The following is a 27917-nucleotide window of genomic DNA, read 5'->3' as shown; positions in this document are numbered from 1 at the left end:
TGTACAGCCAATCCACAGTAAAACTTTATGTGCCAAATAACATAGCGTGAATAAATTAACTAAAACTGCAGAAATGTAGAAAATTTTAATAAAGTTACAGTCACCACGGGAGATTTTAATAGACCTCTCTCACTCTCTGGCATATCACCTGGGTTAAAAATAAGTCAGGGTTTAGGCGGCTTGAATAGCGTAACAGAATAAATCGAAAGAAAACAGGAGAAAAGTGCTTTTAAAGATAAAGGCGAAGTGACTAAAAAATAAAAAATAGCAGTTATCAACAAAACCACCTGTTTCTCTGAAAACTTGAACGCAATAGACAACCTGGCAGGACGCATCAAGGAATGAAGAAGTCACAAATAGACAATATTAAGGATGGAAGAAGGAACAGAGTCATAGATATAGTAGAGCTTATGAAAATAATAAGAAAATATTTGGGGACAGCTATAGGCCAAGCTATCTGAAAGCTTAGATGAAATGGAATTTTTTACAGATAAAAGTACTAACATCAAGAAAAAAATATGAATAAACCAATAAATCGGAATTCCCCCTTATCTTCCTCAAAGGCCCCGGGCCTAGACCATTTTGCAGCTGACAACTTCAAGGAGCAATTAGCCCCTGAAATAACCAAACTCTCTCAGAAAAGGAAAACATCGGGATCCATCTCCCAACTCATTTTATTTAAATGAGGAACAAGGGGAAACACTGGCATCAAGCTGGATAAGGGCAGCGTAAGAACAGAAACCATTAAGCCAGCCTCACCTTGACCAGAGGTCTAAAACTCCTAAATGCAATATATTGAATCTGCCTGGGTATTAAGACAAAACTGGCTAAGAGGGATTGATTCCAGGAATGTGAGGATGTGTCATTAGGAAAGCTCATGATGTTATTTATTGGACAAACCCTATGAAATTGCCATTTTTGTAGGTCAGAACGGATTGAATATTGGCAATTTCATGCATGTGGTTCAACCTAATATCCTATAAACAGAAGGGGAAAATACATGATGCTGCCAATCAATGCCCCCAAAATGTTAGGTAATGAAATTATATGTCATCCATGATTTTAAAAAATACCTCATACCACCATGGGCAGAACTTTCTTCATCTGTTAAAAAGTTTCTGCACCTCCAGCAAACATTATTCTTAATGACAAAGCTTCCTAAAGATACCCAGTTAAGGCAGGACTAAGACTAGTACTTCTCCTGTCGCCAATAGTATTCAGCATTATAGTGCCTCTCCAAGCCACTGTAATTATACCACCACCACCCCAAAAAGAAGAAAAAAAGAACAAGGAAGCTATAAAAATTTGAAAGGAATATATAAAATGTCTCTTATTTGGAAAATACAAAAGAGTCAACTGATAAACTATCAGAACCAATGAGATAATTCAGTAAAGCTGCTGGTGTTTCTACAACCAGTTCAAACATAGTCGGGGGGGGGGGGCGGGCGGGGAAGATCTCATTCATAAAAGAAACAAAACTAATAAGACACCTCGAAATAAGCCTAACCAAAAATGTGCATAATCTTTACTGAGAAAATAAAAGCTTATTTTGAAGGACATTAAAATAAATGTAGTGAGGTTTCATGTTCATGGATGAACAAAAGGTATGAACAGGCCATTCACAGAAGAGCAGAGTACAGTTGCTGATAAACTTATGGCAAGATGCTCAACCTCAGTGATAATCAGGGACATACAAATTAAAATGAGGTACCATTTCGCACCCGTCAAATTGGGAAAAAGTAAAATGCCAGAAAGCACGAAGTGTTGGCGAGGCTCTAAAGTGGTGAAAACCATCATTGTTACTGAGATGAAACTGGTATTACTCTTGGGAAAGCGATCCGACAACATCTAACCAAGCTGGAGACGTGCCTTCCCTGCACCCAGCCTCTCTGTTCTAGGTGTGTGTCCTGGAGAAACTCCAGTCCACGAGCGCAGCAGCAGTGGCTGCATTGTCTGTCACTGTGTGTGAAAAGCTGTCCATTTAGCGTATTTATTTTCAAGCCACCCATCTTGCCGAACTGTCAGATGTAATGGTACATGTATATCAAAACATCAAGTTGCATACCTTAATTATATACAGTGTTTATTTGTCACGTCAAGAGAGCTGAAAAATAAAAACATCTGATGGGAGGGGAAAGAAGAAGGTGAGATGTAGCGGGTGTGCATAGATTCCTCTGGATTTCTCAAGGGGACGCTCCCATCACCTGTATGTAATAATGAACCAGACCATCGAAGCAATCTTCTTATATACAAGCAATATTCTGTTAGGATATAAATGTATACAGACACCCAGTTCCCAATAGCAATCAAAAATATAAAAATATCCAGGAATAAATAGAGAATTTTACAGAGAGATATAAAAGAAAACTTGATTAAATGGAGCCAGATACTGTGTATGTGGCTAGGGAAATTTAATACTGTATAAATGCTTTTTTTTTTTTCTTAATTCATACATTTATTGTTAGTCAGAATTACACAAGTTGTTGTTTTCTCTTGTGGGGAGGGCTTTGTTGTTTTTAATTTGAGAAAATTCTTTTTGAGTGTATCTAGAAGAATAAATATGGGAGAATATTTTTTTAAGGTAAAAGAAGAGCAAATGAGGGAGCACTTGGTGCCCTACTGAATGTTTATACTATAAAGCCACAGTAATTAAAACAGTATGGGTCATGCACAGGAATAGGCAAGTAGATGAATGCAGTAGACTAGAAAGTTGACAGACAAAACCAAGTTCATATAACTACGCATGTGATAATGGTAGGTTTAGAATGGGTGGTGGGTGAATTTTACAAGCAGGGTTTGGTTAAATGGCTAATCAAACGGGGGAAAAAAGGTGGACTCCTATATCATATGCCAAAATAAATCCAGGTGGATTTAAGGACAAAAATACTAGAAGAAAACATTGGTTTATTTATTTATCATACATTTCTTGAATTCCTCTTATGTGCCAGGGCACACGTTCTGCACAGTGGTGTGTGAATAATTATATTGGGGCTTGGGAAATATCTGCAACTATTTAAATACCATTAAAAAATATTTAATGATTTGAAAGATATGTACATTATATTAAGTGAAAGAGCAGCTACCATATAGCATCTATAGTTTGATCTTGTATTTATTTAAAAAATAAATAAGCATAAGGAAAGATAAAGCATAGAACAAAGCCTAGAAAGACAGTCACCAAAATGTTATGAGCGCTGAAAGCTGCTTTTTTTTCCTTGGGGCTTTTCTGTTTTATAAGTTTTCTGCAATGAGTATTTTATCATAATGACACTTAGTAAGAACATTTTTGTTCTTAATGAATTGGGATGAATTATGCTTTGAAAATCAGGAAAAAGTCCTGTTCCCATTATAGTTTTATTAATTAAAAACAATTTCTTACTACCACCATATATCTGGTAAGTGTTCAAGTTTCTAAGGATCTCATAAATGTCATCATATTTTTTAAATGTACAGTGTTTTTGAATCAGGATCCAGATAAAGTGCACACATTGGATTAGTTACCTCGTGTGTTTTTTTAATCTATAGGTTTCTGTATCTCTTTTTACCCCCTCACTTGTAATTCACTTGTCAAGGAAGTCGGATCATTTGTCCAGTGGAATTTCTCATGTTCTGGATCTGCTGACCCCATTCCCAGAGTATCATTTCATGTGTTCCTGTGTCTTCCATATTTCCTGCAAGTTAGAAATTGAACCCAGTGGCTTGATCTGATTCAAAAAAAATTTTTTCCAGCAAAATGACTCCATAGGTCGTGGTGCATCTTCCATCAAGTGCATAATACCTGGTTGCCTCTCTTCTTGTGATGTTAGCAAATACTGACGATGAATGCCTGATCAGTTCATTCCAATATAAGTTTTAATGGGTAAAAACACTTGTATAACAATTGGGCTGCAGCAGTGGGCTAAGCCCTTTGCACGGGGGCCATCTGTGTGAATGTTGGAACCCGGAATTCTCTCCATCTATCAGTGATATGAAGCCATTGCACATAGGATGTGGAAGCAGACGTGAGGCTCCCGGGGGCCTAAACAAATCTCTAACATACAGCACTGTTAGCTTGAAGGATGGCTTCCTTTAGAAAGCTTTGCCTCATAAATAGTAGAATGGAAATATTGTTCCAATTTGCTGGCAGCTGGCACCACATCCTGTGCCATGCACAAATATTCATCGCCCACCCATAGATCCCATCTTTGATATTTACCAAGGCACCAGGGGGTCCCTCACTCAATCACAACTTCTGTTGTTATTTGTACAATTATCTGGAAAGGAGCAGCAACCTCGCAACCTGGGAAGCCAGTTCATTATTCTGATGATTGTTGACTTTGCTGGTGCTCAGAAGTTCAGGGGACAGATGGGAGTCAGGGAAGCCAGCTGCCTGCGCAATTCCACCCCTGGCAAGCCCAGCAGGCCCTCGCCGGAGCCCTTATTTTAGGAGAGAAGGAGCAGAGGCTGAGCTTGGGAACGGGAAAGGCACCGTGACACACTGGTCATCTCATCTCCATCCTGCCTGGATCCCAGGGCCATGTCCAGCGAAGTGGTCAAGACTGAGGCCACTGCCACAGCGGGGTGGGGCCCGGCAGGAGGACAGGTGTCTCATCTCCTGAAAGGACAGGATCAGCGTCTAGCGATGCAGAGATGCCACATGCTTTCGGCGTGCCTGTCTGCAGAAACAGATGGCTTAGGCAGTCAGCCAGCCCCAACCTGGCCTCCCCAGGCTGCTGAAGATTAAGCTGGTGCCATGTGGGGGTTGAGGGGACAAGAGCAGATCTTACTGGAAAGGTTAGAACAGTAGTCAGTTCCTAGGGACGGGATCCACACTGAGATGGGCTGGGCTCAGAACTGACACCAAGCAGAGTCGAGAGGGGCCCGTAACTCGCTCAGTTGCTGGCTCCGCTCTGCCATCTCCCTTGCACCTCGTGACTCACTGCCCCTAACAGTTGTTATCGCTGCTGAACTCTGGGGATGTGGGCTGTGGGGCGAGAGGCTGTTGTTCAAAATAAGGTCATGCTGATGATGCTGGGTTGGGGTCTCCCCTGTGTCCAGGTCTATGATGGCAACAACAACTCGGCCCGTTTGCTGGGGATGTTCAGCCGCTCAGAGATGATGGGGGTGACTTTGAACAGCACATCCAGCAGCCTGTGGCTTGATTTCATCACCGACGCCGAGAACACCAGCAAGGGCTTTGAGCTGCAGTTTTCCAGTAAGTCTTTCCTGCATCTGAGTGGACAATAAGTCGGGCTTCCCTTGGTGGGGAGGTGGGACTCTGGGTCCTCATTTATGACGAGGTTTGGTTTGCTCTAACTGGCTACCTGCTTAGTTGCTTGTTTCCTCTTAAGACATTGGGCCTGGGATTTGGAAGAGCTGCCACTTTTTAAACCACAGCTCTATGCTTTAAACTGGTGGTCAACTGAGTTGAGAGCATACCTTTTAGTCACTAATACTTTAAAAATAATAAACACCGAGCCTTTTAATTAAAGCTGCCAGAGATAGCCTTTGCTACTCACGGCATTTATAAAATAATATTCACAACAGCCCAGTGTAAAAAGGTGCCAACACTAATGTATAATTGCATTTGTTTTTACCACTCCCTAAAGAGCTGAGTCTTGATTCTTTCCCTCTTTTTTCATGATTTTAACTTTCTTCTCCTGGGATTTTGAAAATGGAAAGCACCCAGGTTTGTAGGCATACCTGGAGTCCTTGGGGGTCGCATCCCTGTGCTTTGGTTTTCCTGCCATTTTTTTCATTTATTTGAGCTTCTACTTGCCCAGTAGATACAAAGAAATGCGCTTTTAGAGACTATTTTAAATCCCGTGAGTACCCATCCGCCTGTGAGTGAATAAATAGCATGTGTTGGGGCCTGTGTGGCTGCTACAGAGGCTGAAGTGCGGGTTCATGCTTCAACACGGTGGACCACGAGAGCACAATGCTCGGTAAAGGTCACCAAAGGCCACGCGTTACACGATCCATTTACAGGAACTGTCCAGAGTGGGCGAAGCCACCGAGACAGAAAGAAAACCAGGGCTGCCCGGGGCTGAGGGTTGAGGGGAGTGTGGATGGCGTGTGGATGGGCTTCTCTTTGAGGTGATGGGAATGCCCTGCTGTCGATTGTCTCGACCGGCGCACAGCTCTCTGAAGTGCTGAAGATACTCGATTGTACACTTTAGAGGGTGGATGTTTAGCGTGTGAATTATTTCTCAATAAGTCTGTTAGAGAAAACACATCCAGTGACTCCACTCAAGCTCCGTCTCCCTGGGCTCTTGGCCGGCTGGCGGAGGGGTCAGGCCTGTCACAGCGGGTGGATCCGTGGGAGAGGGTTAAGTAGAGTCATCTTCGAGTTCCACTTCTGTCATCCGAGATTGCATGACTTTGGAACAATGTATTTAACCTTCCTAAGTCGATGTTCTCAGTTGTAAAATGCACATAATTATACCTTCCTGTAAGACTCCTGTTAATAACAAATGAGAGACAGCGCGGGAGGCACCGCATCATAGGAGCTCTGCGAAGGTCTCCTTCGCCGGCCTTTTCTGTAGAGCGCATGTAAGCAGGACATAATTGAGGTTTGAAACGTACAGTTAAAGTGACTTTTCCACATTACACTATCCCATCAGAAGGTCTCCGTGAACACAGTTGAAAGAACAGCTCCCACTAGCAGCATGCTATGGGGGCAAACAAGAAATGGGAAGTTCAAACCCTGTGCCTGAAAACAATGCAGAGCTATCCTGGGAGCAATAACGAAGACCATTTCCATATAGCATCGGGGGAACGAGTACCACGTAATACACCCTCACCTGAGCACAGCAACACGACGGCCCTGAGCAGAGTCCATCAGAACCTGGACGCGTGCCCGTGGCTCCCTCAAGGAAACGGGCCCTGAAGGCGTGTGGATTCTGCCCGACGGGTCTTGCTCACCCTGTCTTTTCTTGCCTCACCAGGTTTTGAACTCATCAAATGTGAGGACCCAGGAACCCCCCAGTTCGGCTACAAGGTTCATGACGGAGGCCATTTCGCAGGGAGTTCTGTGTCCTTCGGCTGTGACCCTGGGTACAGCCTTCGGGGCAGCGAGGAGCTGCTGTGCCTGAGCGGAGAGCGCAGGACCTGGGACCGGCCTCTCCCCACCTGTGTCGGTAAGAGGCCTCTTGCTTGCCAGTGTCGCACATTTAGCAAGTCACACCGTCAGAATCGTAATGCTGGGGTCAGAGAAGAGGGAGGAGAGTGGATTAGAAAAGAGGAGGTGGAGCTTTTGCCCAGGTCCCAGGGGTTCCTGCAACACCAAGACTCAAATGAGTCTCTGGGTCACGCTGGGCCTCTGTTTCTCTACTGGCAAAAAAGGGCTCGAGCTTCCTTTTCTAGGGGATGTTGAAAGAAAGGGTAAGGTCATGAACCATCTTCTACCTCACTCTTAGAAAAGACTAGAACAGTGAACTAGCATCTCCTGAAGCCCATAGTGCAGCAGTAGGGAACCTTTTTTCTGCCAAGGGCCATTTGGATATTTATAACATCATTCTCAAGCCATACAAAATTATCAACTTAAAAATTAGCTATAAAACTCCTAGATTTATTGAATTTCAAGTCCCACCAGCAGTTGCCTTGGCAGGGCCAGACCAGACGGCCCGCCAGCCTGACGTTCCCCACCCCTGCTGTAGTGCTCCCAGAGTGTCAGCAGAGGCTCTCGGGAAGCTTTATCTGTGTGCCACAGGACAAGGGAAGTCTGATCCAGGTAGAAGTGTGAAGCTGACAAAATGCATCATTCTGTCTGTCTGGCCTTTCCGCTTTCACCACCCAGCTCCCTGCACACTACCCTCCCTGCTGACCAGGATTCCCACACACTGCTATGTCCTGCTCCCCACCCCCAAACACCAGGCCTGCCCCCTTCTCCATCCCTGTCCCCGTGTCCCACAACCTCAGTGTGTCTGCGGCACTGGCTAATCTCATAAGAACAAAACTCTCACTGGGAAAGCATTTAAGTGCCTACCAAGAGCTGTGTGACAGAATTGGTGCCACCATACCTTTGAGCATGTGCGGAGGCAGAGAAAAACAAAAATAAAGAAAAAAGCACCTCCCTGCCCTGGGGGAGCCCATACTCTAGCAAGAACAGACACATAAACAGATCGTTAATAATACAGGATAAGCTCTGTAAAAAGAGCAATGTGCAGAGTGTTGGAGGGCGTGAGAAAGGTTTGCATAGGAGATGATGTCTCTGTTGAGACTTTGAAAGATGGGTGAGAATTCACCAGCAGGCATAGTGGGGTGGGGAGGGGGCCCTTCCCCCTGGGCACGTGTGAGGGCTGGCAGGCAGTGCAGACCAGCATGGCAGGAAGTGTTAACGGCCAATATTCTGTTCCCCTAGACCAGTACATTTTAACAGGAGCTTCAACACTGTTAGACAGCAGTGTCCAAAGGCAAGGCGAGGACTTTACATCCGCCAGGCCAGGATAGTGGCTTCTCCGTGGCCTCTAGAGTCTTCCTCTGTGTTTCAGGCTGAATCAGTCTGCAGTCATGCCCATCTCTGTCTTTATTCCCTCCTTTCACTCATGTGCCAGGCTCTGCACTAGGCCCTAGGAAGAGAGGAGGGCAGGTCCCAGGCCAGCGAGGGAGACACATGCACACACAGACACTGGTGGGATGCCATGGGCAAGCCGGAGCGAGCGAGATGTGAAGGAGAGGCGATGAATCTCCCTGAAAGACAGTCATTTGCTCTGCAGGAAGGATGCACTGTAGGTTCTTTTGAATTATCAGAGTTGCCAGTCGGACTGAACTTCAAGGACCCACTCAGGCAGTGCTGGTGAGAGTATTTATACTTTGAATCTCAGAGGCCTTCCCCGCTGAGACTCCCTAGGGCCCACTCTGGGGAGTGAGGCTGTGTATTTGGGATTGTGGGTGTGTATTTTTACACACATCACGTTGTTTAGTCTTTATCGCAGGCTGCCAGCAATGACTGCTATAACTTAAACATCCAGATGTTTGCTTCAATGATGGGAGCAGCCAGGGCTCTAGGAGGGGAAGAAGGGGAACTGGGAAGAGTAGAATCCAGTGGTCTTGGTGGTGAATCTGCTGCAGGCCGGCCACTGGGCCTCTGCTGCCCACCTGCCGGTCCTCGGAGAAGGTGACCCGTGAGAAAGGCAGCAGCGTGTCCTTAGGAAGTGCTGCCCCTCCAGACACTTTCTCCAAGGCCCAGGGGCTTCTCCATCTGGAATATCATGGAAAGAGGCTTTAGCCAAGGACATGGGTCATTTCCTGCCACCGTTTTAGCTACCTCCTCTGTATGTGGGGCCAGACAGGCTTCCTGTCCACAACTTAGGGTCCATCTCTCTCTCCCCACCCTGCTTCCTGCTATGGGCCCATCCAGCCCTGCGTCTTTTAGCCGCGTTAGCGCCTCCCGTCCCAATAGCGCCACAGAGGGAGGACTCCAGCTGAGGCTTGAGCAGAGAATCTGGTCTCCTGAGCAGGCTCACTGACAGAGGGCCCCCTCCCCAGCCCTGGCTCACTGATCCCATGTCCCGCCATGGCGTTTAATGGGTCCTTTGTAGCAACAGGTGAAGATCGGTCCTCCCTTTGTGACTTTCACCCCATCTTCTGTTCCTTCCAGGATCTTGTGCATCAGTCATTCCCTTTCCTGAAAAGCTTTGCAATAAGTCTCCTCCCCTTAACTTCCATTCTGCCTCGATTTAGACCTTTATAGTAATTTGCCTGGGAAGCAATAAGCTTTTTTCATTCATTTCATCATCCACCCGTCTATTCATTCAATAAACATTTATGAAAACATCTTTCATGTGCCAGACACCATACTAGGCACTTGGTGTGCAAACATGAGTAAGATGAGGTTTCTGCTGCCACAGAGCTTAGTCGTGTGAAGGAGATGGACATGATAATAGCACGCTGCACGTGCTGTGATAAAATCTGTTCGTGCACCATATGCATGCACCACATTTGTTTTCCATTGATCAGTTGATGGACATGTGGGTTGTTTCCAGTTTGGGGTTATTATGACTGGTGCTGCTGTGATCATTTGGGAACAAGTTTTTGTATGAACATGTTTTCATTTGTGTATATATCTAAGAGCGGAATGGCTGGAGTCATATGGAAACTACATGGAGCATTTTAAGGAACTATGAAACTGTTTTCCAAAGTGGCTGCACCATTTTCCATTCTCGCCAGCTATGGATGAGGGTTCCAGTTTCCCCTCATCCTCACCTACACTTGTTAGTGTCTGTCTCTTTCACTTTAGCCATCCTTGTAGGTATGGAGTGGTATCTGATTGTGATTTTAATTCGCATTTCCCTAATGACTGCTGATGATAAATACCTCTTCAGGTGCTTCTTTGCAGAAATGTCTGTTATTCAAATCCTTTGCGCATTTTTGAATTGGATTGTTTGTCCTTTCATTGTTGAGTTGTAGGAGTTCTTTGTAGATTCTGAATACAAGTCCCATCCAGGGATAGTCTCTGTGCAGAGCTCAGCCACCTGGAATGAATGGGAGGGACTCGGGGACATAGACAAGAGGAAGCACCAAGTCATCGCTGGCAGCACAGGCCACCCCATGAAGCTCACTCTCACTCTTTTGGGATTTCTTTCAGCTGAGTGTGGAGGGACAGTGAAAGGAGAGGTGTCGGGGCAGGTGCTGTCACCTGGCTATCCAGCTCCATACGATCACAATCTCAACTGCATCTGGACCATCGAGGCCGATGCCGGCTGCACCATTGGGTAAGTGTCCAGGCTGGCAAAGTGACCGTTGCCAGTTGTCCAGGGGAGCCATCCCCAGGCCACTCAGCTAGTAGCTGGTCCTGCCCCCATCACCTGGAAGCCCTTGTGATCGACAGTGGCCATTGTGATCCCAGGCTTGGGCTTGGCCCATGAAGAACCTAGAAAGGCCAGGCTCAGCCTCACACAGCTGCCATCCAAGTTCGCCCAACTCTGGTCTAGATGGCACAGTTAGGGCAGAGCAACTGAGGGCACAGGCTTGGCGTAATGCAAAGCCCAGTTTGAATCCCAGCCCCGCCGCTTCCTGTTTGCATGACCTTGGCTAAGTCCTTTACCCTCTGAGCCTTACTGTCTCCTTCTGTACTGTGGTTATATTGCCGGCTTCTCAGGATAAAGCACTTAGAAGTTATGTGCCTTGTGCTCAGCACAGTACTTGGGACATAGTCAGTATTTAACGGTGGTTCTGTGGTTATTGCTCTGACAGCAGTAAGTCAGCTTGTAGCTCTATGAGCCCAGATCGCTTCCCTTCCTTGGTCTGAGTTTCTTCATCCATAGATTGAGGACAAAAATTCTTATGGTTTAGGGTTGTAGAGGGGAATTGCAAAGGCCAGTGGGGGAAGGAGGGAGAGAGGGAGGAGGGGGAGGGGGGAAGGAAGGTTGGCTCAGGTGTAAGGATAATTGCGTGACTAGTAGATCCATGGTAGTCTCTCAGTAAATATTAAATGAACAGTGAGTGAATCGAGAGCATGACGACTCTTTTACTTTAGTGTTCAGGTATGCAAATCAGGAGGAGGTCTTCCTCCTTTTCTACCTGGGAGCATTGCTCATTCATTCACTTCATTCATTCAGGTAACAGCTGTCTGTCTGTCTGAACATCTGGCAGTGCCTGTGGGAGGTGCTGGCATTGTATAGGTGAATGAGACCCTGTCACTGTTCAGTATGTACAGAGCAAGGAGGTGACATAAGGAGGAGGGGGGATGAAAGGCAGGACAGGAGGGGACCGGGGAAGCTGTCCTGGAAAAGGTGACGCAAGTGCTCTCCTGATGGATGAAGGGGGGCTTGTCGGGTGGCCGAGGAAGAAGGTTGGGAGGAGGACAAGAGCCTTCTGGGCCAAGGAATTGACCCGGGTGGTCAGGCTCGAGCTGGAAATGGGTCCACGTGGCGGGATTGTCGCCTGCACTGTGGTGGGGGGTGGGCAGCAGTGGGAGATAAAGCTGGGGGAGCCTGCCGCGGCCAGAGCATGGGGCCCCGGGGCTGTGCCGCTGGGTTTGCACCTGTCCTGGCAGCCTTGTGGAGAAGGGGCTCGACTGGGTCCGGGAGCCCCGTGAGGAAACTGCCTCCAGACTGTGGTTGGGGTGAGGAGGCCTGAACCTCGGCAGTGGCAGTGGGGATGGAGGGGAAGGGACAAATTCGGGAGACGTGTCAGCGGTCCCACCGGCTGGTCTCACTCTCCTCGTAAACATGGAAATTGAGGCTTCTTCTGTTTCCCATCCTTTGTTGTGTAGCACACACTGTGTACACGATCAGACACGTGAAAAGAACAGTACCCCAGACCCTGCAGACCTACCACCCAGATGCAGCTATTGCGAGTATTTTGCCATATTTGCTCCCTCTCTTTGTCCAGTTCTGTCCATCCTTTTTCTTTATTCTGAATCACTCGAAAGTACATTGTGGACATCATGACACTTCATTCCTAAGTACTTGGCAGCATCTTGCAAAGAGAGGGATGCCCCCCGCCCCCCCCCCCCCCCCCCCCCCCCCCCCCCCGAGCAACATTAGCATGCCCAAGACAGGCAGCATTAATTTCCTGTAATTAAGGTTCGGGACAAGGGCCGGAGGAGAGCAGAGCAGCCAGGAGCAGCTGACGGGGACAGCTCCAGACCCAGTGACGGGAGTTCTGGGCAGGAGGAGCACCACCATCACTTCCTGGAACAGTGGGTGTGGGGCGGGCTGGGGGAGACCGAAGGACCCCTTCCTAGCTGTCGGGGAGAGGGCCCGACAATACAGGCAGCGTCCTCTCCTGTGTGACGCAGCAGGAACGGTAAAGTCCCCGGCGAGCCGAGTGTGTGGGAGGACCCCAAGGTGGGCCTCGCAGGGGGAAGGTAGGGCGGTTCAGTGCTCCACCGGGGAGGCTTCTTGGAGCTGGTGCCAAGTGAGCAGAGGAGGGTTTCCAGCCGCACTGAGGGCTGCAGAGAGATGGAGAGAGCGGCGGGTCCCCTCCCCTGCTCGGTCAGCCCCCACCCCAGCTTGCCACCCCAGTGCAGGTGCAGCAGCTGTGGGCACCATGTGCTCAGGGTGTGCTCTGCCCCTCCCCCCTTCCCTCCCCTCCCCCTCCCCTCCCCTTCTCTTCCTAGTCTGCCCCTCTCTCTCCCACGCTCCCTCTTTCTCTCCCAATACGCCCCCACTCTCTCCAGCTCCCTCTGCCCCTCGCCCTCCCACGCCCCTCGCTGGAGCACCAGCAGCAAATTTAAGGGGATTCACAATTAGGCTGAGTCAAGACGAACAGGAAAAGCCCCTTTGGGGTTCACGCCCTTGTTCAGAGTAAGATTTAGTTACTTTTTAAATGTGAATATCATTATAGGCTTTTCCATAAAAATTGACACTCTGCTTTCAAAATCCCAAATGCAAGCAAGGGAGCAGGTTATAAAGCAGAAGTCAGAAGCCCCGTAGCCTGGCTCTGCCCTCCGCACTGCCGGTCCCTGGTCTCCGTGGCCAGTGTCGCGGAGCAAGTGCTGCGGGCGCCGTTCCCAGAGCAAGGTCCCCTCTACGGCGGCCTCACTCGCGTCTGGTTTCGCTTCTCGTTTAATCGTATATATCAGTATATATCGCCATCTTATTATGTCAGTACGTATCCATCTGCCTCTTCCTGTGTGATGGCTACGGGAGCTCTACTGTATGCACGACCATACTTATTTAACGACTCCCCTGCTGATAAAGTGAGTATTTTCAGTTTTTCACTCCAGTAAACACCCTTACACATGAATCTTTGAACAGCGGTCCAATTATTTTCTTAGGATATGTTCTTGGAAGACGAATACAAGATGCATGACCTCAAATTCCTCTCTAGACGGTGCAACGATTTACACCCCAGCCGAGGCCCGCGTCCCACAGCATCGCTGACGCTGCCTGTCGCGTCGGCGCTCGCAGCCGGCGGCCGAAACCATGTAAATAGGCTTTGCTGCGCCGGGCTCTTTGTACATGGTCCTTTGGGGAGTTTATCTTTTCCATACGGAGTGTTCAGCTCGGTTCATTCCCAAACAGTCTATCACTTCCGTTTAGATTTCTTTTTAACCTGAGTGCTTAAGAACTTCTGAGAAGTTACTAGGTGGTTATAGATATTTTGTGTGATCTTTTTTATTATTTTTGTTTTTACTGCATTGTGCCCTTTTTGCCTTTTGAATTTTTGTCCTGTTTGTGCTCTGTGAATGTCTGGAGACAGTGCAAAGAATACCGGGTTTTATGTATTTCTTTTACATCAAATGTGTTATGCTTTCTTTCAAACATAGTATGCAATTTTTATTGTTTTTCTTTATTTTCGACTCTCCCTGTTGTTAGCTGACTTGATTTAATTGGCTTTGTTTCCCTCCAGTGATTTGAAAGTTCTAGATCCTGTTTTTATTCTGCCAGTGCTCTTGTGTTTTCATTAATTCTGTTTCAACAGTATTTATCCTGTTATTTCACCTTCTTTATCTTGGAAATCTTGTTTTTATTTTTGTTTCTGTTTGAAAGAAAGTGCATTTCTGTTTTCAGATTGCTCTTGACAGCCTATTTTGTTTTTATCGATGCATTATCTTGCATCTCTCTGAGAAGGCTGTTTGTGTTTCGTTTTATAACACCTCCTGCTTTTCCCTGCATTAACTGCATTTTACAGTTAGACAGCGTGGCCTGACTATTCAGCTGGATCCCTTCAAGGAGCTCATTCTCTTTGCATCCTAGGAGTTTTGTCCTTCATTCAGTATCAATTTGTAGCTAAGACCTGGGCTCTGGCACCAGACCACCCACCACTCCTGCTAGCTATGTAGCTTAGAAAACTCTTCAGGCAGCACTCTGAGCCTCAGCTCTCTCATCTGCAAAATGGGGATTTAAAATAGTACCTGCCACCTAAGTTTGCAATGAGGGTTAAGTGAGTTAACACATCTAAACACTTAGAACAGTGCCTGGCATGTGATTCCCAAGTGATGAGGGGACTCTCCAGGAGCCAGAGAGATGGTCGTTGAGACACCCCCTGAACGCAGCAGGTTGTAGGTTACCCCTCCATCATAGGTGGTGGGTGCCAGGCTGTTTGTGGGAGCAGGTGTCAAGCAGTCCTCCCCTTGGGTGTGCCAGATGGAAGGAGTTGTGAGACAGCCCATAGGCCAGTCCATGAGACTGTTCCCAGGAGCACAAACAAGAGAAAGCTTGTGGATGCCTCCCCCCAACTCTGACCCAGCCCCAACCAAGTGTTGGAGGTGACCAGAGGGATCCGAGGTCAAGCTCAGCCCAATAAGCTGGGCAAGGATAGTCCCCTTCCAGGAGTGCCCAGGAGGGACAGTGGGTGGCTGTAGGAATAGTGGTCAGGCTGACCCCTGGGTGGGGTCCAGCAGGGATGTGTAGACCCTTCCTGGATGTGCACGACAAGGATGGGCTGGCAGTCAGGCCTGCCCCTGAACACAGGGGACATCTGCAGCATTTTGTCTCTGACAGCCAAGGCTGGGACCAGCTGGTTGATGAACTCTGTCCAGGCCTGGGAGCTAACAGCAGGGGAGCAGACCAGCGGGCCACACCTTCCACATCACTCTTTCTTGTGTTGTCAGGACATAGAACATGCAAGTTGTATCCCATGTGGGCGGGACCTCTTTTCAGTTTCCAGTGTTGGGCTGGAGTTTTCCTTTTTATAATCGGTGAACCAGCTCAGATGAAAATTGGAGAAGAGAGGGAAACAAAGCCTTTTGCTCTTAGCCCTCCCCTCTGCCTAACATTTATCAAATACCCACAGCCTGCTCTGTTCTAGATCAGTTATTATTGTGCCCATTTTCATAAATGAGCTCGTTGAGGCCCTGAGAGCATGACTGTCTCACAATTACCTGGTGAGGTGGGTTTCAATCCCGGTCTGTCTAGCTCCAGTCTTTCCTCCTCTCAGCCTGCCATTCGGACCCGGGTGTAGTTCCATTTAACAGAACATTAGCACCTTGAGCACCATCTCTGTGCCTGGCTGTGTGTGCTGTGCCGTGGGAAACGTGCAGCTCAGCCCAAGGCCAGCCCATACCTTCCAGGGCTCACATGCATGGGGTCAAACAGGTGCTCCAAGACGAGGTAGGTGCCGTAAGCAAGTACAAGATCAGTAACAAAAAAGAGAGGTTCTGCCTGGAGGTGCAGAGGCGAACATGCTGATTGAGGGGAAGGAGCGAAAAGGCAGGAACGCGGGAAAGTAGGGTCTGTCCAGGAGACAGTCCTCACGGGTGTGGCTGGAGCCTGCCTGGGGCCAGGGGGTGGGAGGGTATAAGGTTTCTTGGGTAAAAAAAGGTCTCTGAATGGATTTCTCACTGTAACGAGGAGCCACTGGAATATTGAGAAGACAGTAATGACATTCAGTTCAATTAAAAATCCTGGAGCATTTACTCGGTGCCGGGCGTTCTGCCAGGCACTGAGCATATAAATATGAATAAAAAACAGTCTTTCCCCTTGAAGACCTCAGTCATACAGGCACTCTGTGAGTTAGGAATGGAAACAGGAAGACCGACGAGCCACATCAGCAGGGGGAGGTTCACTGTTCCCCTGGCACAGGCATCTGCAGGTTCCACCCGGGCCTCTCGCTCTGCGTCCGTAGGCGTTCACCCTCATGGTTACCCCGACAGCTGCTGCAGCTCCAGGCATTATGTCTCTGTTCCAGTTTCACAGGACAGGGCCAGAGGGGCACAGAGCTTTCTTCTTGCGAGAGTTTGCGTCTTTATTGGGGAAGAACCACCATCCTTAGAGTCACCAGCACCCCACGTCTCATTGTCGGAACTCGCCGTGCCTGGCTGAGGGAAAGCGGGAAATCAATTCAGTTCTGCATTTAGAGTTTCCATAGGAAAGGCAGGTGAGAGTTATGGAAATGGAGTACGCACAAGTGTGTGCTACGGAGTCTAATGTAATGTGAGAAATGCTATAGCGGACATAGGTTTAGAACACAGTAGAAAAGCATTGGGATAGTTCATAATCCGGGTGGCAGCTGGGGGCAGGGTGCCACCGAGAGGAAGTGCGGGCCTCGCTGCATTTGGGAGGTAAGGACCTTCCAAGCATGTGGAAGAGAGGACAGTGACTATGCACAGCGGCTTCTGGGAGAGCTCATTGTCTGTCGTGACTCGGTATCTCCGCTTCTGGAAGGTCAGGGGCAGCAACGCAGAAAATGAATTGGCCGCGAAGCCCGAAAGGAGTCTTGTGTGACTGAGGGGTCCTGGTTATATTCAGAAGAACTGGGTTTTGTTTCTTGAGAACAGATTGCACTCAAGGGGGTGTGGAAAGCTCTATGTGTCTGCCTCCTGGAGGGGGAGGGAGGAAGGGGTAAGGGACAGTCCTTTAGTGCTTTCCCTAAAGCAACCTGGGGCCGGAGGACTATGGACCTATTGTTCCCGGGAGCTCTGATTTCTGCGATAACACCCATAGTCCTAAAGCTCATTTTAGCTAATAGTCTTCGTTGGGTGATTTTTAATCATAGGGATTAATGTAGAGGGCAACCTGGAAACTCCATTCTTGGCTGTCAGTCATAAAGCAGTAGGGTTACCCAGAGGGTGGGTGGGGCACAGTTTTGATTAACCAGAGCCCCTGCCCCGTGGAGCTTGTCTTCCCGGGAGGATGCTGGACTAGACACAACATCTGGCTGTGCCTGTGGCCCAGATTCCCCCGCTGCAGCTTCGTATCAGCCACAGGGCACCGGCTCCCCTCTAACCAGCAAGCGGGCAGCTGGCCCAGAGGAGGCAGAAGGCACCAGAAGTGAAGCTTCTGTTCACCGCCCTTGCCAGGAATCGTGGCCGCGGGTTGAGCTGCTTCCAGAAGGTTTATTTGTGAGCAGTGGCAGTAAGTTAAACCTTAAACAGAGAAGGTCCGTGTACCTGCACAGTGAGAGCTGACCTCCTGAAGGAACGGAGCAGATAAGCCCATACACAATGCGGTATCCCTTTGTCAGATTTAAGGTCTCAGCAAATCCGGGAATAGTCAAAAAGAGCTCAAAAGATGTTTAAAAGCGAGGCTGTGGATAACCTGGTAGATATAAAATGTAGCTTTCAGAGCGGCAGTGCTCTCTGGCAATTTAGTTTTTCACAGATGACCTCTAGAAAAAGAAACACAAAGTACTTCAAATTACCCGAGGACAGTAATCCAGCTGAGCTGCACTGGAGAGCTGCATTGGCCACACATCAACTCGACCGCCAGTTTACAACCCCAGGAATGAACTCCCACGTCTCTCAGGAGAAAATAAACAGTTTGGCCAAGGAAATGCAGAATGCTGGTGGGCCATGCTGGACCAGCATAGATCCCTCCCTTTCAAAAGGTAAATAAACAATCAAGTGAAACATAAAGAAAATCAACTTGTGGCGGCACTTAAAACATACTATTCTCAAAAAAAGAGAGCCATTTCCCTAAAAAAGTGGAAACATTTTCTGAAAAGATTTTACAGTAGACAGGAGGAAAGTTAAATGGGTGGCTAGATCATAATCTCATTTAAGCATAAGAACTTGGGATGGTCGGTAGCAGAAGACGGACAGTGGAATGGCAGAGGGGAGCTCATGAGATAGAAAGACAGGGATGGAGACAGGCAAGTGATGCGGAGAAACTAAATGCACAGTAACAGTGAAAATCCACCATCGCAGCATTTGCCTCGTAAGAAATACAAGCATGGAAGGAAACGCGCTGGAGAATCTCTCTGAGACTGCAGGAAAAAATTATTTGAAGGCATGGAAGTCATGAAAGAAAAGTTGCCCACTGTGGAAGACAAGAGTACCAATCCAGGCAGATAAATGAAGGGGAGCAATGAGCAAATGGAGCAGAAGGTATAATAAAATACGAAATGTTGGCTAACTCCGCCGAGAAGGGGTGGAGGGCGGGCAGAAGGGTGGCGTGACCGGGGCTAAAACTTCCTTGGTGAATTGAAAGGACTCCCTGAGTTCCAGGCAAAATGATGTAGCTACAAGTAAATGAAAAACAAATCTGTTCCAAGGATAATAAAACATCCCTAAAAGCATTTGGCAAAACACACTCACACAGGTAAGCACACAACCAGCCCTGATCAAATAAAACAGTCGTTTATGAAAAACAGGAAGCGCCACTAATCCAACCGTCCTAGGATTTCTTCTCCGTGATATCAAACGCCAAAGCCAGTGGTAATATGAGACTCAACCGTCGTTGATTCAGCCACAGTACAACATGCACAAGAGCCACAGAAAATTGTCACTTGGGCCTTTCGAGGAACTTGCAAAAACCTTGCAGTAGGCTGAATGACAGCCCCAAAGATATGAAGTCCAAATGCCTGGAACCTATAAATGTCACCTGATTTGGATCTTTGCAAAATGTGAATAAATTAAGGATTTTGCTAGATTATCTGAGTCGGTCCTAAATGCAATCACACAAGTCATAAGAGGGAAACAAGGGGAGATTTTATACACACAGAGGAGATGGTGATGTGAAGACAGGCACAGAAATTAGAGTAATGCAGCCACAAGCCAGGGAATGACAACAACCACCAGGAGGTGGAAGGGGCAAAGAGCAGATTCTCCTCTGGAGGTCTCTGTCATTACATGTGGGGCAATTACTGACGGACCTATGGACAGGGAGGGAGCTGTAAGGAGCCACGAGCTGGTGCCCACATCTAAAACTTCCATATTGCAAGGAAAAGATGCTCAGGTTAAGTAAAGGCAGAAAAATGCTACTAAACAGAAGAACAATAAAGTATTAAAAATAAAAATTTGAGCCCGGCCGGGCATGGCTCAGCGGTTGAGCGTTGAGCTAGGATCCAGGCGATCGGGGTTTGATTCCCGGTCAGGGCACATGCCCAGGTTGTGGGCTTGATCAATGACTCTCTCATCATTGATGTTTCTGTCTCTCTCTCCCTCTCCTTTCCTCTCTCTAAAATCAATAAAGATATATTTTTTAAAAAATAAAATAAAAATAAAAATTTGGGACAAAAGAATAGCATGAGAACACATAAATAAAAAGCAGGGATCACAATATTGCTTTTCTTAAAAAAGGTAAAATTCAAGGGGAAAAGAAAACATTAAACGGGACAGAAGTAGTTATTTCACATGATAAAATTCATAGCCCATAATAATTCTAAGAGCCATGAATCTTTATGCACCAAATAACCTAGCAAGAAAACATAAAGGAAAATCTGTCAGAAATACATGGAGAAACCGACAGTCGACAGACGTAGAGGCTTTAACACATCTGTCTTGGTCAAGCAAAAATAAATAGAGCAAAAATGGGATTTGTTTTAGGTGACTTTACCATTTATTGATTATATTATGTACCAGGCACTCAGTGCAAGGCGCTTTATGTGTGATTTCATTTGCAGTAATCATCTTAGTAACATTGATGAATAGATGATGTTACTGCCATTTTTCAGAGGAGTAAACTGAGACTGCGAGGTCCCCCAATTAGCTATCACAGAACCAGCATTTAAACCCAGATCTTCGCCTCCACAGCTGCTGTTTTTTCCACTTTGTTATAAAGCCTCTTCGGGAGACATGAGCCTTTCATTTGATGGAAAACATTTCCTCCAAGAAGGACAAAGATATATCTGCCTGTCACAGAATCTCTGACACCTTCAGGGCAGGCTCTGGCTAATGACAGGCAGTCACAGAGCTTTCACTTACAGGGTGATGATGAAGAGACGGCAACTGGTCCAAGGTCACCCAGCAAGCCCGAGTGCCACACAAGGCACAGCCTAAGCCTTGCATCCGTGCACTGCCCCAGCCGCCCGGAGCGCCAGCCTCTGCGGCTTCTCCAGTGACCTGAAGCCCAGGTTCATTCCTTCACTTACGATAATAACAGAAGAATCTTTTCTTCTGTTGAGAATACCAGCTGGCTGTAGGCACCAACACTCGCGCTGGGCTTTGGTCTGTCTGCTCCGTTTTTGTTCTCTGGGTAGCACGATGCTTTAATTATTATTGTCTGCTATTATGATCATGGTTTAATTGTTGGTTTGCAGCTCCATGGCTCAGAGGGGGGCTTTTTATAAAACAAGTATTATTTTCTTATTGTCATTTCCAATGTCACTAAGGGTAATTTAAGCTGCATTCTCATTTGGGGACAGGAGTGATTGCTGACCCTCTTCTCCTGACAGCTGCTGTTTAGTCGCATGCCACTTTCCCCTGATGTACAGACCCGCCGTGATGACTCTTATCAGTGCAGCGTCCCTCGTGTTCATGCGGGGCTGACAGTTGCTGGGGAGCACCCCAAGCCCTTTCATATTCTGTGGCCCAGTCGGAAGGCAAGGGAAATCGATGTGGCAAGATGCCATGGATTTCTCTTTCCCTTCTTGTTTTTGCATCTCTTTCGCAATGAATGCAAATGAACTACTTGTAAGCCATGAGGTGGGCAGTCTCCAGAAAATGCCCAATGTGTTAAAGTTTCCTTCAGACTGAGAGAACTGAGGACCAGGAGCCCAGAAGCCAGTTTTGCTTGTGGACAGCCCTAGAGAGGTGCTGGCTCCTCCAATGAGAATCTGGTTCTCTCCTCTCTTTTTAGATTTAATCAGGGGTGTATTTGATTACTAGGGCTGCTGGAACAGACTGAATGGCTTGAAATAATAAGTTTATTTTCTCACAGTCCTAGAGCCTGGAAGTCCAAAATCAAGGTGTCAGTAGGGCCATGCTCCCTTGGGAGACTCTGGGAAGAAGCTGTTTCATGTGTCTCTCCTGGCTTCTGGTGGCTGCCGGCAGCCCTCCACATTCTTTGGCTTGTAGGCACATCGCTCCGATCTCTGCCTCCACCTTCACATGGTCTTTTCCCTGTGTCTCCTCAAGGTCGCTGTATCCAAATCTCCCTCCCCTTTCTCTTGCAAAGATATCAGGCCTTGGATTTGGGGCCCACCCTAATCCAGTATGACCTCATCTGAACTTGATTTCATCTGCACGTTCACAAGTGTGCTTATCTTTTTGGGGGGAGACAGTTCACCCCTGCAGGCGATATGAGGGTGTGTGCAGGGCAAGAGCCTTCCAGGCAGAGGGGGGTCCCCAAAGCCAGAGAGTAAGAGGGAAATGAGTGAGGGGTGAGAAGAGTGGGGGAAGGCAGTTGGAGCTGCTCAGGAAGGTCTTGATGTGTCCCCTAGAAAGTCTGACCCTAATCTATTGGGAAAGAGGAACCATGGCTGGGTCAGATGTGCGGTTCAGAACGATGCCCTGGCCCTGGTGGGAAGGGTGGATTGAAAGGGAGGGAGGGAGGGAGCCTGGGTCCCGGAGGCCAGTTCCGCTTTTTATGCCTCTGTATATGTTGGTCCCTGTCTTGCGTCTCCTCTTAATTTTCTTGTGCTGTTCTTCAGAACCGCTCAGACATCTCCTCAGTGAAGTTTTCCTTGCCTCTCTCAATTATAAAACAAAGGCCTTTGGTCCCAGACAGACATGGTTTGAATACTGCCTCTGACCCTTACTAGCTGTTGACCACCCCCCAACCCACGCCTATGTTAGCCCCTGGTGACTTCAGCTCCCGCGTCACCAAGATGGGAAAATAGGCTCTAAATTGCAGGGGTTTGACTAGGATATTAGACTACATACATGAATTACTTGGCACATAGATATTTCTACAAATGCTCCGTTTTCTCCCTCCCCCGGGTATTTGGAGAGCACTTTGTTTATCCCACTCTTTCGGTACCTACTGCACATATTATTGTGCTTTGTTTGTCTCTTTCCAATATCAGCAGCGGCCTCTGGGGCAAAGACAGAGCCGTTCACACTTCCCCAGCCCTCGGCACAGCTGGACACAGAACACGCCTCAGCCTCTGCCCTGGCCTGTGTGTGTCTGTGGCCCAAAGTAACACACACACATACGAGCAAGGTGTCACTGTGAAGGAATGCCCTTCATGATGGAGGGGGCGGGTGCTCAAACTGTGTTCAGTATTTCAGAGGCCAAAAGAAGACCAGATGTTCACCTGCAGGGGAGCCGCTCAGGCAAACCAAGATGTCAGAATTATCCCTATTGATCAGATCCTCTAATTAGCATTTAATACACGCTGATTTCTATGAAATAACAAAAGACCTCAGTCCCCATGAATGTGGTTGGTTTGGCAAAGCGTCTTCACTGGCCATGATCAAGGATTTATCATAAAAGGGGCCGCTAGACCCCTGCAGCAGCCCCCTAGCTAACTTCCCTGCACTCCATTCTTGCCCTTGCCAGTCTCTTCTCATCTGGGCAGCTCCGATGATCTTTAAATGTTAATCGGCTCCCATCAGGCCCCAGCTTAAAATTCTTTAATAACTTACTTCCCTTAGCCTGTAGAATGAAGTCCAGACTTTTCCCTGACCCGCGGGGCCCCGCCTGGCCCGGCCTCACCTGCCTCTCTTGGCCCAGTGACAGCCTCAGAGGCCTTTCTGTTGCTCAGATGCTCCAGGCTGGTTCCCTTTCGGGGCCTTTGCACATGCTGCCATTGATACACAGAAAGCTTCCTCCCCCCTCTCACCCTGCCCTGCTCTTCCATGGGCTGGCTCCCTTCGAGCCTCTCATCTTGCCTAAATGTCACGTCCGTAGAGAGATCTTGCCCAGCCACTCTGCCTAAAGCAGGTCCTCCACCTCAGCACCACCATGTGATTCCCTTCACTGCATTCGCCACAGCTGATAATCTCTTAATGGGTTTGTGTATGCGGGAGTATTGCCACCTCCAGAAACAACTGCGAAGTGACACCCTGTCTGTCATCTTCACCATTATCTCCCAGTGCCTCGCACACGGGAGGAGTTTAAACAAATGAATGCAGTGAGAGGTCTGCAGCTGCAGTCTCTGTCCTTTGTTTCCACTCACAGAGGACCTTGGGCTCCTCCTCTCGCCACATCTCTTGACCTCAGCAGTGCCAGGCCTTTGACTTCGTCTGATTGGCAGATCAGCTAAGCCGCATGCAGTGGACTGGCACTTTTAATTCATGGTCTTGAATGTCAGCCCTTTGGCCTTGTGATTGATTCACATGTAAACTATTGATTACTGGTGGGGTGTCTCCAGTGCACCCCGGCTCTCAGCCTCTCCCTTGTGGAGGTGTGAGCAGCTTTATCAGGGGAAAGAGGGGAAGCATTAAACTCTGACCTGGACTATAATTATACTTTTTTAATGTAAATCTGGCTCGGTTTCTAACCAGCACCGACCTCGGGCAAGTTATTTAACCTCTCTCAACCTCAGTATTCTCATTTTTAAAAATAGAAAAGATGTTACCTACAAAATGAAGATGTTCTGAGGATTAAGTGGGATAATATGCGAGTGCCTTGTACACAGTGCTTGTTTCGTAACTTGTTTTCTTTCATTTCCCAGTTGTCTCCATATCCTTTCTTTTCACAACTTCCTATGGGGCCGGTCCTCCTGGGATTTCATTTGGTTCATTCATTCACTGATGCACTCACTCATTCATTCAGTGACTCGCCCCTAGGGACTCAGTCTGTCTCTAACTGGAAGAAGATAAACCCAAACTCTCCTGCTAATTCTCAGGCCCTCATCTTCCCTCTCTCTCTCCAGCCCTGTTCCCTGTGACATCCTAATTCCAGTGGGGGGTCGCCTTTATTCCCAGGCACCTTAACCTCCCCTCTGCCTCTGTGTCTCGTCTCATGTTATTTAATCCAAAGAAAACACACTCCCCTTAATGCCACCCAAAATTCAAGTCTCATTTCTTGCTTCCTTCCCTGACAATTCTGGCCCCCCTGAACCTCTCTTTTTTGAGCACAAGAGCAGCAGCGCTGCACAGCTAACCGCTTGGCCTGCTCCTGCTGCGGCCAGTTTCAGCGCATGGAGTTTTCCGAGGGGGGGGCGTGCTGGGACAGCAGCGAGTGCTCTGCTTCCTGGGGGGCCCCTCCTCCCCGTGTGGGCCCCCGTCTGCCAGGCTGTTCCCTGTAAACACCTTGAAGAGCAGCCCATCTTCTTCACTCTGTTGGAAGCCCTCAGGGGGAGGCCTGCCACGGGAGCTAGAACACAACCACTGAGAAAACTCACGCAGCTTCGGGTACTGAGGAATCTCCACCTATGCCCACAACAGGGACCGTCTAGGAGGTCCGAGAGACTCACTTGAATCCTAGTAAGCTAACTGGTGGCTGAAAATAAGAAACACACACGCATATATGTTCAAGAGTAAATATGTAACAAAAAATTAAATCCCAGTCACAATGAAGCCAAAACCAAAAAAAAAAGAATTTAATAAGAAATGTAACAAGAAAATCATAAAACCACCAAAGTACATAAACTAAGCCCTAAGTAAGTTAAGATATCTACAGTGTTCCTGGCTGGGGAAAATTAGTACCACAAGGATATAAATTTGCCCCAGTTAATCAATAAATGTGTTCAGTTCCAATTAAAATATCGATGGGATATTTTGGAACTTGATCACTGTAAAGTTTATCTGAAAAGATAAATCTGGGAAATTAAGAAATTTGGGGGAGAAAATATGAAAGAGAGCTTGCCCTATAACAATATCAAATTATGAGACTATGAACACCCAAGAGAGCTGAGTAGCTGAGTTCATGGTGTCACAAATATAATCCAGATAGGCAAAGGAGGGAGCCCTGGAGCTGAGGAGAGTCTAAAATCGGCCCCACGGCCAAGGCGACATTTCAGACCAGCAGAGAACCTGGGTCATTCAGTTACGAGGGGCTGCACTCCACCGGTGCTCACGGGCGCCGTCCAGCGGCTGGGCACAGCCGGGCGCAGGGGCTACGGTAAGGAACAGGCCTGGGCTGGCGCTCGCGGAGATTGTCTTCTAGTTGGGGAGACGAGCAGCAAACACATGAATAACCAAAGTGTCGGCTATAATAAATGCTGAGGAGGAAGTAAACAGAGCGTTTTAGAGTCAAAATATCAGAGAGGCAACTTTACACTGGTGTTGGAACGACTCAGTGTCCATTTGGAAAAATAATGAACCTATAAAACTCCAAAATATGAAACTATACACGTTCTGGGAAAATATTAGTCTTGCTTTTGAATCATTGGGGGAGGAGGGTTGGCCCAAGCATCATATGACACCCAGTATCCTTAAAGGATTAACATGGCTGATTACATAACATGAATCACTTCTATGCCAAAATAGACAAACAAAATGTAAAAGGAAAGGACACCAGATACCAGGAAAAAATATTAATAACAAATATACTGTTTGGTGGGAATGTAAAATGATGCAGTCACTTAAGAGAATAATTTAGCGATACTTAACATTTTAAAAATATATACCCATTTCCCCCCCAAAAAAAGAGTATTACTACACATCAACTGAAATATTAACAGAAATGCGCAAAGCTACATAAAGACAGAGTGTTCCTTGCAAACTTAATATGAAATATAATGCTAACACCATAGTGAAATAGAACAGTGTTCTTTTCTGTAAAAAAAAAACAAATGGATGTGTTCATAATATTCTATGCAGTGAAGGAAGAAAGTTACAAAAAAATATGTAAAATATGGTTCCATTTGCGGGGAAATGTGTTTGTGCACACTGAAAAAAGTCTGGAAGGATATACACCCAAACTAAGACTAAGCGAAAGGCTCTGGAGAAGGAGATTGGTTTGTGCGAGAGAAACTTTTTAAAAATTTAATACATCTGTATATTGTTTGCTTTTTTCCTGGCTTGAGCATGCCTTAAAATTTTTATAATTTAAAAAGGTATTTTTAAAAGGAGATAGTGATGAATGGATGGAGCCTGGAGTAGAAAAAAGATAGTAGTGGGAAAACTGGGGAAATCCAAATAAAGCCTGGAGTTGAGTTCGAAGTCACTTACCGAGGTTGGTTTCTTTGTTGTGACAAAGGTCCAGGGAAATGTGAGATGTTAATAATGGAAGAAGAGATGAGGGGCCTATAGGAATTCTCTGCATTATCTTCACCACTTCATGTAAGTCTAAAATGATTCCAGAATGCACATTGATTAGGAGAGAGAGCGTCACGCAGGCTCGTAACCAAGGCAGCTTTGGCAGCTGGAGCCGCTTGTTCTGGGAGATTTCCGATTCCTACTGAGCTCTGTGGCCGCGGGCCCCCCGCACGTGGGCCCTGCCTGGTCTCCTCGGGTTGTGAGGGGTTAGCTGAGGGAGGACGGGGCATAGCTAACAGCCAGAGTTCTGCTCTGGGCACCAAGGTGCAGGCTCACCCTGGCTCCCGCCACAGCTGGGCCAGCTTCTCAGGCACCCATAGCAACCCCTGTCCTTTAGCAACCCCCTCATTTTTTTTAAGTCTTGGTTTTTTAGGGCAGACTTAGGTTCACAGCAAAATTGAGAGGAAGGCACAGAGATTTCCCAGATAGCCCCTGCCCTCACACATGTAAGCCTCCCCTATTATCGACATCCCGTGAGAGTGGGACTTTATTACAGTTGATGAACCAAATGGACCCATCATCATCACCCAAAGTCCATAGTTTATATTGGGGTTCACTCTTGATGTTGCACATTCTGTAGATTTGGACAAATGTGTAATAACGTATTCACCATTATAGTATCATAAGAGTATTTCCACCTCCCTGAAAATCCTTCATGCCCCACCTGTTCACCCCTCCCACCCATCCAGTCCCTAGCAACTACTGACCTTTTTACTGCCTCCGTAGTTCTGCCTTTTTCAGAATGTCATATAGTTGGAATCATACCATATGTAGCCTTTTCCGAATGCGTTCTTTCACCTGGCCATATGCATTCAAGTTTCCTTTTCATAGCTTAATAGCTCATTCCCTTTCAGTGCTGAATAGTATTCCAGTTTTTGGATATACCACAGTTTGTTCATTCATTCACTTACTAGAGGATATCTTGGTTGCTTCCAAGGTTTGGCAGTTATGAATAAAACATTATAAACATCCAAGTTCAGGTGTCTGCGTGGACAGCGTTTTCCATTCATTTGGCTAATGCGATTGCTGAATTGTGTGTTAAGGGTACGTTTGGTTTTGTAACAAACCGTTGAACTATCTTCCAAAGTTGCTGCGTCCTTTGGCATTCCCACCAGCAAGGAGTGAGGCCCTGTTCATATCCCTGTCAGCATCTGGTGTCTGTGTTTCAGATTCTGGCCGTTGTACTGGGTATGTGTAGTGGTATCTCATTGCTGATTTAATATACATTCCCCTGATG

At 47.2% G+C, this 27917-nt stretch overlaps 1 protein-coding gene across 2 annotated transcripts in view; it reads left to right on the top strand.

The window, feature by feature from the left end:
• The window catches only part of CSMD2 (CUB and Sushi multiple domains 2), a 483560-nt gene that overhangs the window by 353336 nt on the left and 102307 nt on the right, over positions 1 to 27917 (top strand). For both annotated transcript variants that reach the window (XM_087820831.1, XM_087820830.1), the window contains exons 23-25: positions 5038 to 5194; positions 6927 to 7118; positions 10568 to 10694. In XM_087820831.1, coding sequence (XP_087676957.1) covers positions 5038 to 5194; positions 6927 to 7118; positions 10568 to 10694 — 476 coding nt within the window. The remainder of the gene's footprint in view (positions 1 to 5037; positions 5195 to 6926; positions 7119 to 10567; positions 10695 to 27917) is intronic.

This window comes from Miniopterus natalensis, chromosome 9 (assembly GCF_054644295.1).
Source record: "Miniopterus natalensis isolate mMinNat1 chromosome 9, mMinNat1.hap1, whole genome shotgun sequence".
NCBI classification, from domain to species: domain Eukaryota; kingdom Metazoa; phylum Chordata; class Mammalia; order Chiroptera; family Miniopteridae; genus Miniopterus; species Miniopterus natalensis.
This window is presented reverse-complemented; position numbering and strand designations above follow the sequence as displayed.